General features: G+C 43.1%; 1 protein-coding gene across 1 annotated transcript in view; it reads right to left on the bottom strand.

The window, feature by feature from the left end:
- LOC135212501 (glycogen synthase kinase-3 beta-like) overlaps positions 1 to 13,066 on the bottom strand; it is a 110,906-nt gene that overhangs the window by 13,454 nt on the left and 84,386 nt on the right. Inside the window, 3 exon segments of the mRNA XM_064245993.1 lie at positions 7,184 to 7,243; positions 7,970 to 8,163; positions 8,727 to 8,964. Of these exon segments, the coding sequence (XP_064102063.1) occupies positions 7,184 to 7,243; positions 7,970 to 8,163; positions 8,727 to 8,964 (492 nt within the window).

Here is a 13,066-nt window from a genome sequence, read left to right as displayed (position 1 = left end):
CTAGAAAGGTCAAAGATACCGAAAATACAGCATTGCCTTGAGAGAAACCAACTCTTTTGTCTATAGCGTGCAATTCGCTGACACGCTTAGCAGAAGCTAGTGCAATAAGAAAAAGTGCCTTCTTAGTCAAGTTCCTGAGTGAAGCCGACTTCAAAGGCTCAAACGGTGGCCCCATGAGGAACTTAAGCACCACAAATCTAAGTTCCAAGTCACTGTATCTTGCGGGAGCTTAGTGGTTTCGAAAGACCTAATGAGGTCCGACAGATCTGAATTGGAGGAAATATCCAAACCTCGATGTCGAAAAACCGAAGAGCAGCATGGCATCTATATCCTGCTGATCGTCGAAAGGAAGGGCCAGTTTATTCTTAGAGTTCCATAAGGAAATAGAAGAAAATCTGCTATTTCTGTTAAAGAGGTCGCAGAAGTAGAGACTTTAGCACTTCTACACCACTCTCTGAAGATTCTCCACTTCCCTTGATAGAGTTTGTTAGAAGACTCTCTCCTACAACGAGCGATAGCTTCTGCAGCTCTTCTTGAAAATCCTTTCGCTCTGACAAGATTCCGGACAGTCTGAACCCTGTCAGAGCTAGAGCGGACAAGTTTGTGGAAACCTCTTGAAGTGCGGTTGTTTGAGAAGCCACTTCTCTGGAGGAAGAAGTCTGGGGAAGTCTACTAACAACTGGAGAAGGTCCGGGAACCACTCTTTCCTGGGCCAAAAGGGAGCGATTAACGTTAAGTGTTACATTGCTGTGCGACATGAACTTGTTCAGCACCTCTCTTATTAGACCGAACGGAGGGAATGCATAAGCTTCCAGACCCGACCAATCCAACAGCATTGCGTCCACCGACCAAGCTAGAGGATCTGGGACTGGAGAACAAAAGAGAGGAAGACGGTTGTTCCTTGATGTCGCGAACAGGTCTATTGACGGTCGTCCCAAAGGCGCCAAAGTTTCTGACAAATCTTGTTGTCCAAAGTCCACTCCAGAGGTAACACTTGCTGTTGATGACTTAACTCGTCCGCCAGAACGTTCATCTTTCCCGGAACAAATCTCGGGACTAGCTGAACCTTCGCTTCGTTGACCACAGGAGGAGATCCTTGGCTACTTCGTACAGAGAAAGACTGAGTCCCCCCCTGTTTCCGCACGTACGAGAGAGCCGTGGGAGTTGTCGGAATGCACTGCCACTACTCGACCTTCTACTAAACTCCGAAACTGTCTGAGCCCCAAGAAAATTGCTAACAGTTCCTTTACATTTATGTGGAACTTCTTCTCCTTCTCCGACCAAGCTCCTGAAGTCCGTTGATTTCCCAGTAGGGCTCCCCAACCTGTGTCCGATGCGTCGGAAAAGAACTGTAGGTTCGGGGGAGGATGGGTCGTAAATCTAACCCTTCTTCCAACCTTGCTCGAGAGAGCCACCACCTTAGGTCCTCTTTTATTGATCTGTGACAGGAAAGGTAATCGAGTCTGTTTGTCTTCCTGCACCAAAGAGGCTCTCAGGAAAAAACTGCAGAGGTCTCATGTGCAGTCTTCCCAACGTCACAAATTTCTCCACTGACGTCAATTTGCCCAGGAGCCTCATCCACTGATTGGCAGAACTTACCTTTTTGTCCAAGAACTCCTGAACTGTCTCCAGACAGCCTTGAACCCTCTTCGGGGCACAGAAAAGCCCGAAAAACTTGAGCATTCAGAATCATCCCCAAATAAAGGATGCTCTGAGATGGAACCAACTGGGACTTCTGTTTGTTGACCAGAATTCCTAACTTTCTGGCAAGATCCAGAGTTGTTCCAAGGTCCTTCATGCACCGACTCTCTGATTCCGACGGAGAAGCCAATCGTCCAGATAGAGGGAGATTCTTACTCCTAATATGTGCAGCCAGCTTCCTATCGGGGATAGAACCCTGGTGAAAACTTGAGGCGCGGTCGCTAGTCCGAAGCAAAGCGCCCGAAACTGAAACACCTTGCCTTCGAACATTAACCTCAGGTACTTCCGAGATTCGCGATGTATCGGAATGTGAAAATAAGCGTCTTGCATGTCCAGAGAGACCATCCAATCCCCCTGTCTGATGGACTCCAGAACCGACCGAGTGGTCTCCATATGAAATTTTGTTTTCTGGACATGCAAGTTCAGGGCGCTCACATCCAAAACCGGCCTCCAGCCCCCTGATGACTTGGGAACTACAAAAAGGCGATTGTAAAAGCCTGGAGGAAAATCCCCTTCTATCTGTTTTCTATGTCCGCTTCTTTGAGAACAAGCCGCTTCCACTTCTGCGGCCTAGCGCCAGACAAATTTGTCTGAGCCCGGAGAGTATGCCTGGAATGGAATTGGCACAGGTGAGAGCGAGGGAGGTGAAACGAGAGGAATACGATAGCCGAACTTGAGTACTTGCACTACCCAGGCTTCTGCTCCTCTGTTTTCCCATTCCTACCCAAAACATAGCCAGCCTGGCTCCCACTGGTGCATGAAGAACCGAGCTTTCATTTGGAAGGTTTGTTAACCTTGGCCGAGGCCTTAGACTGAGGTCGCAAATTCGACTTCGGCCGAAAGAAAGCGCTTGGGTTTTCTCCCTCGAAAAGGCACTGGGCCAGAGGAGAAAAACCGAAGGAACAGTCTCCACAGGAGCTTTAGGTCTCTTAGTAGACTGTGCCAGTAAATCCGAAGTAGATTTCTTATCTAGCGCAGACGAAATTGACAACACTACATCGTCTGGAAAGAGGTTATCTTTCACAAACGGAGCAAAGAAGAGAGCAGACTTCTGTTGGGAAGTAACCCTTTTAGAAGCAAAGGAGCACCAAAGTTGCCTTTTCTTAAGGGTACCAAAGGCGATGAGCGAAGCTAACTCATCACATCCATCCCTAATGGATTTGTCCGCACAGGACAGAACACCAATCCAATCCTCCGCTAACTCCTGGAGAAAGAGAAGGACAATCTTCGATCTTGGCCGGTAAGCGCCAATAGTCCAATCAAGGAAGCTAAAGACTTCCAAAAGTTTAAATTGATTCTTTACAACCTGGTCCAACTCAGGCGCTGTAAAGAAAACTTTCGCTGCGGCGAAAGCAGATCTTCTAGAGGAGTCGATTAAACTGGAGAAGTCTCCCTGGGAGGAGGCAGAAACTCCCAGAGAAGGAGCTTCCCCAGTTACATAAAACCTACGAAGCAACTTAGAGGGAGGGTAAGCAAAAAGAGCCTTCCCTAAGTCTCTTTTCATAGACATCCATTTTTTCAGTCTCTTTCAACGAATGTCTAACCGCTTTAGATAGAACAAGTTTTGTTTTGGGAGGAGAGGGTCTGAAGTTTTCCTCCTCATCAAAAAAGTCGAAGTTGGGGAGCGCGGAGCCGCTTTCTCAAAATAATCTGGAATAAGATACCAGAAGAAATCTAAGGAGACGTGAATAACACGAGAGGTGATGAGAATCCTCCTCTACTTCTTCTTCATTCTCCGATACCGCCGAAGAAGTAGACGGAACTACAACCGGATCTGAAGGTTTCGAACCACCCTTGGACTCATTCATCCAGTTGGTTAATCATCTCTAAACTGCTTGCGCAAAGGCGCCAGAGACGAATCAAAAACAGTTAACGTAGGCTTGGAAGAGCCTAAATGTTCAGCAGGAGGCGGAAAAACTACTTGCGCCTCGCTCTGAGCCGCCGAAATTCGAGGCGAAACAGGCGCATCAGGCGTAACAGACGAAAAAAGCGCCTAAAGAACACCCGTTAGAACTGCTAGCTACAGCGCTAAAACCACAATCTCTACTAGTAGATGGAGCCGAAAAAAGGCACAGATTGAGGCGACGAACGAGCCGCTAACTGCCGCGGCGCAACCCTACTCTCAGGCTCCTTATACCGCTTGACTGGAGGAGGCGAAGAATCGGCGCCTGAACGCCTCTTTAAGGGACGCGAAAAGGGCGAATCTCGCCAAGAGCGCCGCGCGACCGGAGACGAATCGCTTGAATCATTCGAAAGGCGTCTGACCGCAACACCTTTCCAACGCTTAACCGAGCCCTGTTGAGGCGCAACAGGCTCAACAAGAGAGGCGCCTGTCTGTGGGCAAATCCCGATCGACTCCCTTGGACTTCCGGTATGTCTTCTCCCCGGTGTGGGGGAGCTGGACAGTGACCTTTGTCTAGGAGACGTGTCAGGACAGACAGACGCACCTTCAACTACACTCTTACCTGAAGCCGCTTTCTCCGAAAACGTCTTAACTGAATTACCAAGTTGCAAAACCGTATTCGCTAGTACCGAAAATTTCTGATCTAACTCGATTCCAGACTGGCAACGTGTCGGAAAGAAACTACACGGGAAGCCGGAGAAGTGGGATTAGTAGGAGGAATAGGAGGTGTAGTTAAAGGAGACATAACAATTTGAGGAGAAACAGAAGGAACAAAGCAAGGCTCGGCAAGACGAAGCGGAGCTAAGTCTACTTTCCCTAAGCGCTGCTTTTCTAATTCTGTCTTTAGCTAATTTTCTCCGAGTATGAACTAAAAAACTTCCATTGAGAATCAGTCCAATCACTACACTCGTTACATGTTCGATCTGCTGAACAAACCTGTCCCCTACACTTAACACATTTAGTGTGAGAATCATATTCTAACTTGGATAATCTAGTTTTACATCCTGAGATGCAAAACCTAACTCCCGACGGACTAGAATCCGACATGGCAACGCCTAAATAAAAAGCAGAATAACAACAACGCCAAAAAAGAGTACTTCACCAATTCCAAAGATCAATTCCACAAGAAAAAAAGCGAAGCAAAGTCATCCAACCGCACCGACCACCGATGTTCACCGGACGCCGGCAGGAAAAGAATTGAATTCACCTGGGCAGTTGTACCTGGTTCTCCCGCGAGTGGAGGGAGATGACGTCATCACCACCAGTGTTGGCGACGCCGACGCGCTAAATTTGAATTTAGTATCCTGCCGCTCGTGGAAATCACGGCTCTATAATTGTTCGGTAAGACACTACAATAAAACTTACATCTTCTTAATAACTCAATCAGATTTGATTTATATTTTATGGTCATGTACTTGAAACAAATCACTTGAGAGAACCAGCACCTTAAAAACAATAGATATTACCAGTTTTCTTTTCCGGAATATTTTCAAATAGGATTTATTCAGGTAAACAGACCCAAATAATTTTCACTTGCGATGAATGTAAAAGATAATTAAAAATATGGAAGAGAAAAGGGAGAGGAAAAACTAAGTGAAAAAAAAATAACCTCAAAAGTAAGGCCAGAGGATTCATGGGTACTTAAGAACATGCAGAGAAAGATCTCAAGTTAAGCTAAATACTTACTTAGAAAAATGTCAATATCATTGTAAATTTAATTAAAAATTCCGATTTTCTCTCAATTCTGTATTTAACCTTCACACGATATTTAGTCTCAAAACACAGGATACCTTCCTACTCACAATACTGTACACAATTCAGAACTAATTTTTCACCAAATTGCTGAATAAAAACTCTCAATTCTCAAACAGAGTAAATATGGCACACTTCATTGTCCACTCACCAACACTTGCCAATTTCTGCACCTAAAAATGTTTTCGTTAATGCTTCTCCAGATGGACAAAACACAGACATTTGTCAATACTTGCAAGCTGGGGTAAAAATTCATTATGTAGCACCCAAGGCTGGGTAAACTTTAAGGTCAGCCAATTTAGGAAAAAAAAAACATCAATGGAAAGAGGAAGATAGGCAAAGTGCACATGTTGTACGAAAAGAAATTCTAAAATATTTTCCATACCTTATATAAGCAGTTAAAAATTACTAATATTTACAACTACAGTTGGGGGCCTCTTTTCCAAGACAATCATAAATTTTAACAAAATTCATTTCATTTTCTAAAATTATAATTACAGCTCATACAATATCAAAACAGATAACTAAAATCAGTAACAAATTCTGAGCATATTTGTTGTAAAACATTTATTTAAATTTACCAAGACCAAAGATGCAGTAACTTTTTTGGATTATGTATACATGTTTTTCCTAATATTTCTTTAAATTTTTCCTCGCAAAATTACAATTAAAACTGACATATACTGTCATAAAGGATAAGAACTAAAATCAACAGCAACCCCTGGGTATATTTATGGGGAAATATGAAATAAGACATCATGTGAGAAAGAGCCAGTACATACTCTCTTGAAGTCAAGATCACAACTAGCTCATGAGACCCCTGCTTCTTGATTTCAGCGTCTAAAAGTTGCCATTAGTGACTTTATGGGTTATGGAAGTAATGGCACCTCTTTCCCACCCAAATCCCCCAAATCGACAACGCATAATAATGTTACTCACCATGAGTAAATCCATCTACTCATGTGAGTATATCCATCCATTAAGGGTTAAATATGACAAGTACACTTGGTTATCTCAAGAACTGAAGTAGTGTAAAAAAAAAAAAAAAAAAAAAAAAGATATTTCATTAAATGATGAGTAAGAACTGAACCAAAATATTAAACACAAAAAACAATAACTGGAAAACACACCATAAGTAGTTCTTTAATAAGACTTATGGTGACTCACATGAAATGTTATGCTCCTATGCTAAAACATTTCCACATAATTAGCTTCAAACGACATAACATCAATTTGTACTAAATCTTGTTTAAAGTGAAATGTTTAAAAGTGAAAATAAGGGAAAATAAAAATTGACATTGGATAAAATAACTGAAGCAGGTCCCTTGAAGTGATTAGGTTAGTGAATGTCCCAGAATTGGAATAATTTCCACAGACTTTAAAAATGCTGGCCTATTGCAAAGACATTCTAACTAAACTTGTCAAGTAACATTGGACTCATACACCTTCAAAAGCTCAACTGCAATGTCACCTATGTTACTGAACTGCCCATCATACAATATAACCACATGACCACTTGTTAACATATGAACTAAATACACAAAACTTGGCATGAAAGGAAACATGACATTTCACAAAAAAAGAAAAGGCAAGCGACAAAAAGTTCAATGGAAGGATTTTCACAACCTAAACTCACATACCATGAGAGCCAGCACGACTAGAGTAATGCTCTGACATGAATAACTAAAAGGATTTTAGATGATTTTAGATGGTCACAAAGAAAAAAAAAAAGAAAAAAAAGGAACAAATTAAAAGAATTAGGTGTCAACGAAGAGGGTCTAAATGCATCCAGCATACCAAAAGCTGACACGCCCAGCACTTACTTACTCTAATCTTCTGATGATTTTTATCATTGCTGGTTGAATCAGCCATGCGTGACATCAATGCCTGTAAAATAACATCACCGCCAACAGTTAGCACATGGCACCGCTAACCTAGTTCCCAAATGGCAGGTTACTTACTCACAGTATGTAGAGGCAATTAGCAATAGATATATACAAGCAGACAGCATCCTATGGCAGGAGTACTTTATATCAGAACAGAAGAATCAATTATTTCAGTATCTAGATTCAAAAGCCATCATAACCGAACTTTTGCATTAGTGAAAAACCTATGGATTAGCAGAGATAAAACTTGTGCTGGTAATCATTCAAATCTATGAGCTGTGCTTCAGAATGCTGGATGCATGAAGCGTACTGGAATAAACATGGAAGAAAAAATGAGAAAGGTGTGAGAGAGAGAAGGTAAAATGATTACATATACCTGACTTTCCTTAGTTTTCAAAAACTTGAACCTGGCAATACTTAAGATATAGGAAAATGCTTCCTTGGCTAACATGTAGTGATTATGCATAAAACTGATAAGGACATATACATAAACAACAAAGCATTCTCTACCTTGATTAACGTGGTATGTTCTAATAAGTATATATGAGAGAGAGAGAGAGAGAGAGAGAGAGAGAGAGAGAGAGATAGAGTAGAGAGAGAGAGCGAGAGAGAGAGAGAGACCATCATTAACAACACAGAATGACACAGACAATGTATGGGAAATGAGCCACCTCATATCACCATTTCCATAATGGCAGTAAAAAAGCAAATTCTTTCCATTCCTTACCTTCTGCCAAGGATGTGATTTGATCTGAGGGAACTTGAACTCGGTATAGTTTGGATTCATCTCTCTAATCTGCTCGCGGGTCGGCGTGCCAAGGACTTTAATTATTTCTACTAACTGATCCACTCCTGAATCCCCTGGGAAGATGGGTTGCCCTAATAACAGCTCTGCTAAGACGCAGCCGGCACTCCATACATCTGTTAAGGGGATAATTCACTCAGGTTGCTAACAAGCTTCAAATTAGTGAAAATACATAGTTATGAAATAAAAAGTCAAGTACAGTATAATGTAGATAACTACAATTATATAAAAAATTATCAAAATAGACATCAACATAAAGGCCTTTACATCAACTTTTCTCTCAAGTTTTATTTTTACTGATATTCATTAAAACTTATTTTAAGCAATGTACATTCAAGCTAATTTTAATCATCACAAAACAAACTGCAGCAGGTTAAGCTTGACTATACAGGAAAAACAGTGAACAGTACTAAGAAAAATGTCATGAAAATATATAAGTTCAATCAATAAACTGGAGCAACTTCAAAACAACTCAAATTCTGGGGAAAAGTGGTGACTGACTTTTCATGGACTACTGTTTTCTTGTTATCTATTACAGGACTCTCACAACAAGACCCAATACATTGTGCTGAAAGAAACATGGAAATTTCTTTATCCAAAACTGACAACACAGTTCTACTGGCAGATCTTGGGTAATGACTATCACTACCTCCACAGATTTGAAATGTTCTTGACTCACCTATATTAGTCGTGTAATCAGTGGCCCCAAATATGAGTTCTGGAGCCCTGTAATAACGGGAGCATATGTATGATACATTGGGCTCCCCTCGCACCAAATGTTTGGCACTCCCAAAATCACAGAGCTTGAGAACGCCTGTCTCTGGATCTAAAAGAAGGTTCTGGGGCTTGATGTCTCTATGACATACCCCCAAAGAGTGTATGTAGGCTAGGCTCCGGAACAACTGGTACATATACAACTGAAAAGGGAAAAATTATGTTACTTTCCAAATGCACAAGAGCAAAAGTTTGTTTTTAAAATGATATTGTTAGAATACAATAGTTTTGTACATACTTACCCGGCAGATATATACTTAGCTTATGTCTCTGACGTCCGACAGAAATTCGAATTTCGCGGCACACGCTGCAGGTAGGTCAGGTGATCTACCCCCTTGCCGCTGGGTGGCAGGAATAGGAACCGTTCCCGTTCTAGAACCAGATTTTCTCTTCCACCTGTCTCCTGAGGGGAGGCTGGGTGGGCCATTCATCGTATATATCTGCCGGGTAAGTATGTACAAAACTTTATTGTATTCTAACAATATCATTTTTGTACATGCAACTTCCCCGGCAGATATATACTTAGTTGATTGACACCCTTGGTGGTGGGTAAGAGACAACTATTTACTGAATAGACAGGTAAACAACATACGTTGTAGGTAATAAATAAATAAAACCTTGGTTCCTACTTGTTCAGGCGGAAGATTCCATGGCTAATGCCTAAGAATCTGCTTCGCCTCAAGAGCCTCAGCGAGGATGTGACCTATGGCTAAGAGTTCTTGTGGGTCTGTCGATGGGGTCTTATCCATTTACTCGACAGAGCCTCTTACATGACAATATACCTATGCCTAGTGGCATAATTAAGGAGCACAACACCGATCCCGATCACCTGATCCTAACACGAGGGTTAGTGCTTAAGTTGAAAAGAGTTATCCCCAAACTCCTTTCAAACAACCCAAAGAAAAAACACGACGTTAACTAAAATTTAACTCACTAGTTAAGGATCAGTATCGGCTCCCTATCCCAGCAATGTATCCGCAGACACGTATCAACCAAGAGAGAAGGATCTCTCGTAGGTTATCTTGACATCCTTCGGATATGGGAAGTCAACACAGAGTTGCATCTCCCGTATGTGACAGCTAATATGTCCTTATGACATATTGTTAGGAAAGAACAAGAATACAGAAAAGCTCGCACTTCATGCGCTTTAATTCTCAGCTGTTTGAAGGAATCATCAATGCACTTGTCAAGTGCTTAGGAGATCACATTGTCTCAAAGAAGGCCAGGGCATTCTTTGATATAGATCTCTTCTGGGTGAAGCCTGGAGCCTGGCTAGCGCCTCGCGCCTGGCTGGAGCCTTGCGCCTGAATGGCGCCTAGAGCCTGGCTGGAGCCTTGCGCCTGGCTGGCGCCTGATTGGCTCCTCCCTCCTGGCTAGCGCCTCGCGCCTGGCTGGAGCCTTGCGTCTGGCTGGCGCCTTGCGCCTGGAGCTTGGCAGAAGACTTCATGATTACTGTCTATGAGTCTGCATGCCTCAAGAGTTTCAGCGAGGTAGGGACCTATGACTGACAAACCCTTCTGGATCATGTCAATGGGGGATAGCCCGCTTACACGACAGAGCCTTCTCGGATCGTGCCAATGGGGGCTGACCCACTTCTGGCAGAGCCTACCTGTATCATATCAATGGGGACTAGCCCTCTTACATGACAGAGCTTTAGGTTTCTCTTTACTGGAAGGAGCCTTGCGCCTGGATGGATCCTCAATCCTGACTGGAGCCTAGCCTTGAAGGAGCCTGGCACCTGGCTGGCTTCTAGAGCCTGGCTGGCTCCTAGAGCCTGGCTGGCTCCTAGAGCCGGGGTCCTAGAGCCTGGCTGGCGCCTCGCGCCTGGCTTGGCTCCTCCACACTTGCTGGAGCTTCGAGCTTGGAAGTCTCTAGGCTGTCTGGCGATGTCCACATCGGACACTCTTATATCTGTCCGATTTGTTCGCCTCTGGCGCATTTGCGCCAGGTTGGAGGCCCGCTCCTTCTCAGTATCCGGCCATGACAGAGTTCCTTGGAACTGTCCGCCTCTGGCGTTTTTCGCCTGTATTGGCATTTGGCGCTTGGCTGGCGCTACATTGTCCGAGAGTCCTGAAACAACCACATAGTTTATCAGGAGACTGGAGAAGGGTGGAAGAAATTCTTCCCCTTTGAGCTTTTGGCCCCTGGCAAGGGGAGGTGATTTTAGTCAGCTACACCCAGTAGACGACAGGATATCTAACAATACGAGAGAGAAGAGTCTTCCTCGAGGAGGATCCTTCGTGAACACTTCTTTTGCTAACGAGATCTCTTCTTACATGTTGATGAGGTTCCTCGTTGCAGAATCTTCCCTATCCTTGCCCGAAGGAAGGGAAGGAGTCTGGAAGTCGAAGGAGAGACTGAGCTGAAATTGGGCGGAACCCTGATTTCTAGCTCTTATTGTATTCTTCTGAATACCTTCTGGGAAGCATTTTGAGCCCTCATCGCACCCCGAAGACTCTGTAGGCAAACGTTTAAACCATCTCTTCTTCTGTAGATGAAAATGTAAGTACCCTGCCTGGGCAACTAAACTTCTATCTGAAAGCGTTGCGTTCAGGAATAAGAGGGATTTAGTTCTTTTGCCAGACATACTATGCTGGCAAGAACCCATTGCCGAGTCTCCATTGAATCTGATGCGAGATTCCAATGCACAAAAAATTCACTTGTCTTCTTGGTCGTTTAGGGCTAAGAGAAACAAAGAATTCCTTCATAAACTTCCTCAAAGAAGTTTGATGAGGAGCAGTTCCATTTTGTCGGAACACGGAATCTGTGGCCACAAAAAAAAAAATTCCATTCGAAGTACATGATATCCTACTCTTGTCGTATTGCGGTATCGTATAGATCCCGAAGATCTTAATCCTCTGTTATCTCTAATTCCCCTTGTAGAGACAGAGTATAGCCTTTTACTGCGTTCTTTGATAGCAGATATATACATAGGTGATTCTTCCCTCTGAAAGTGAAGAAAAAACCTCGCTATGTGGTTCACAGAGGTATCGGAAGAGGACAGTTTCCTCATTCCATCTAGCACGATCTGCAGCAATTCTATGTCTTAGCCATGACTATTGTCATTTACCTTGAAAAATCCTCTCATTCATGTCCACTTCTGGTCAGTCTGCACGTGGAAAGACTCAGAGTGGAGAGGTTTTTCAGGTCTATTTATAATAGATTCTGATAGAATATCCAGATACTCTTGGAAAAGCCTTACGAAACATGCTGTGAGAAGAACGTGACTTCTGTGAATCCAACCTCTCTAAGGCCAAAATGAGGCATTCATCCTCTCTTCCTTTGACGCCCATTTATCTTAATATCTGTTAAGAATTTATAACTAGGGGAAAAAAGACTAAAGTTTATTCCCCTTCTTTAAATTAAAGATGTCGTATATTGCTACCTCTCTTGGTTCGAGAAAGGAAGCAGTCTATAGGAAGCCTGTTCGTCTTCTACCTTGCGAAGAGATCTATGAAGACTTTCCGCAGGTTCTCAAAACTCTTTTCAATAAATGTATACGTTAACAGTTATTATCTTCGATCGAGAAGGTTCTCACGGACATGCAAAATCTTGCATCGAACCTTTAAGGATCGTTACGTTCCGTGTCTGTTCCCAAATAGGTTCTCTTTTGTTAACGCGAACAGGGGCGAAAAAAGAGATTCTCGATGCTCTTTGCGATATGAGAGAGTCGTGGAATTGGCCTAAGTGATTAAAAAAAATCATTTCATCATTCCTTGTAAGCGACCCCTTTCCGATTAAATGGGTAACGAAATCAGGAACGAATCTTGCCGTTACCGAGCCTCCGAGAGGCTACTGGTTTGTTTGTTTGTTTGTATGGTGTTTTTACGTGACTTCCGAACCACGTCGAGAGTGAACTTCTATCACCAGAAATCCACATCTCTCACTCCTCAATGGAATGGCCGAGAATCGAACCCGCGACCACCGAGGTGAGAAGCAAACACCAAACCAACCACTACTGGACTCTTAGGTTAATAACTCGCTAAAACGAGAAAATATCTTGGATGGTACTTCTGGCGCATTGCGCCATGCTGGCGCTTTCTTCTAGTTCTTTTAAGGTTATGTGCCAGAACATCTGTGCCCTTATGGTACCCGACCTCCTTCACGTGTTAATTCCATTCTTGGTAGGAAAAAACTTTTATATACGTAGTATAGTCCATTCAGGGAAACCTAACAACTTCTGCCACTAAGAGAATGTTTTATCCCATACGACTCCCCCATCTTCTCTTGAGCAATAAATCCCGA

The sequence above is a fragment of the Macrobrachium nipponense genome, chromosome 41 (assembly GCF_015104395.2).
Source record: "Macrobrachium nipponense isolate FS-2020 chromosome 41, ASM1510439v2, whole genome shotgun sequence".
Taxonomy (NCBI): Eukaryota; Metazoa; Arthropoda; class Malacostraca; order Decapoda; family Palaemonidae; genus Macrobrachium; species Macrobrachium nipponense.
Note: the sequence above shows the minus strand (reverse complement) of the source record. Positions and strands in the feature narration are given on the sequence as shown.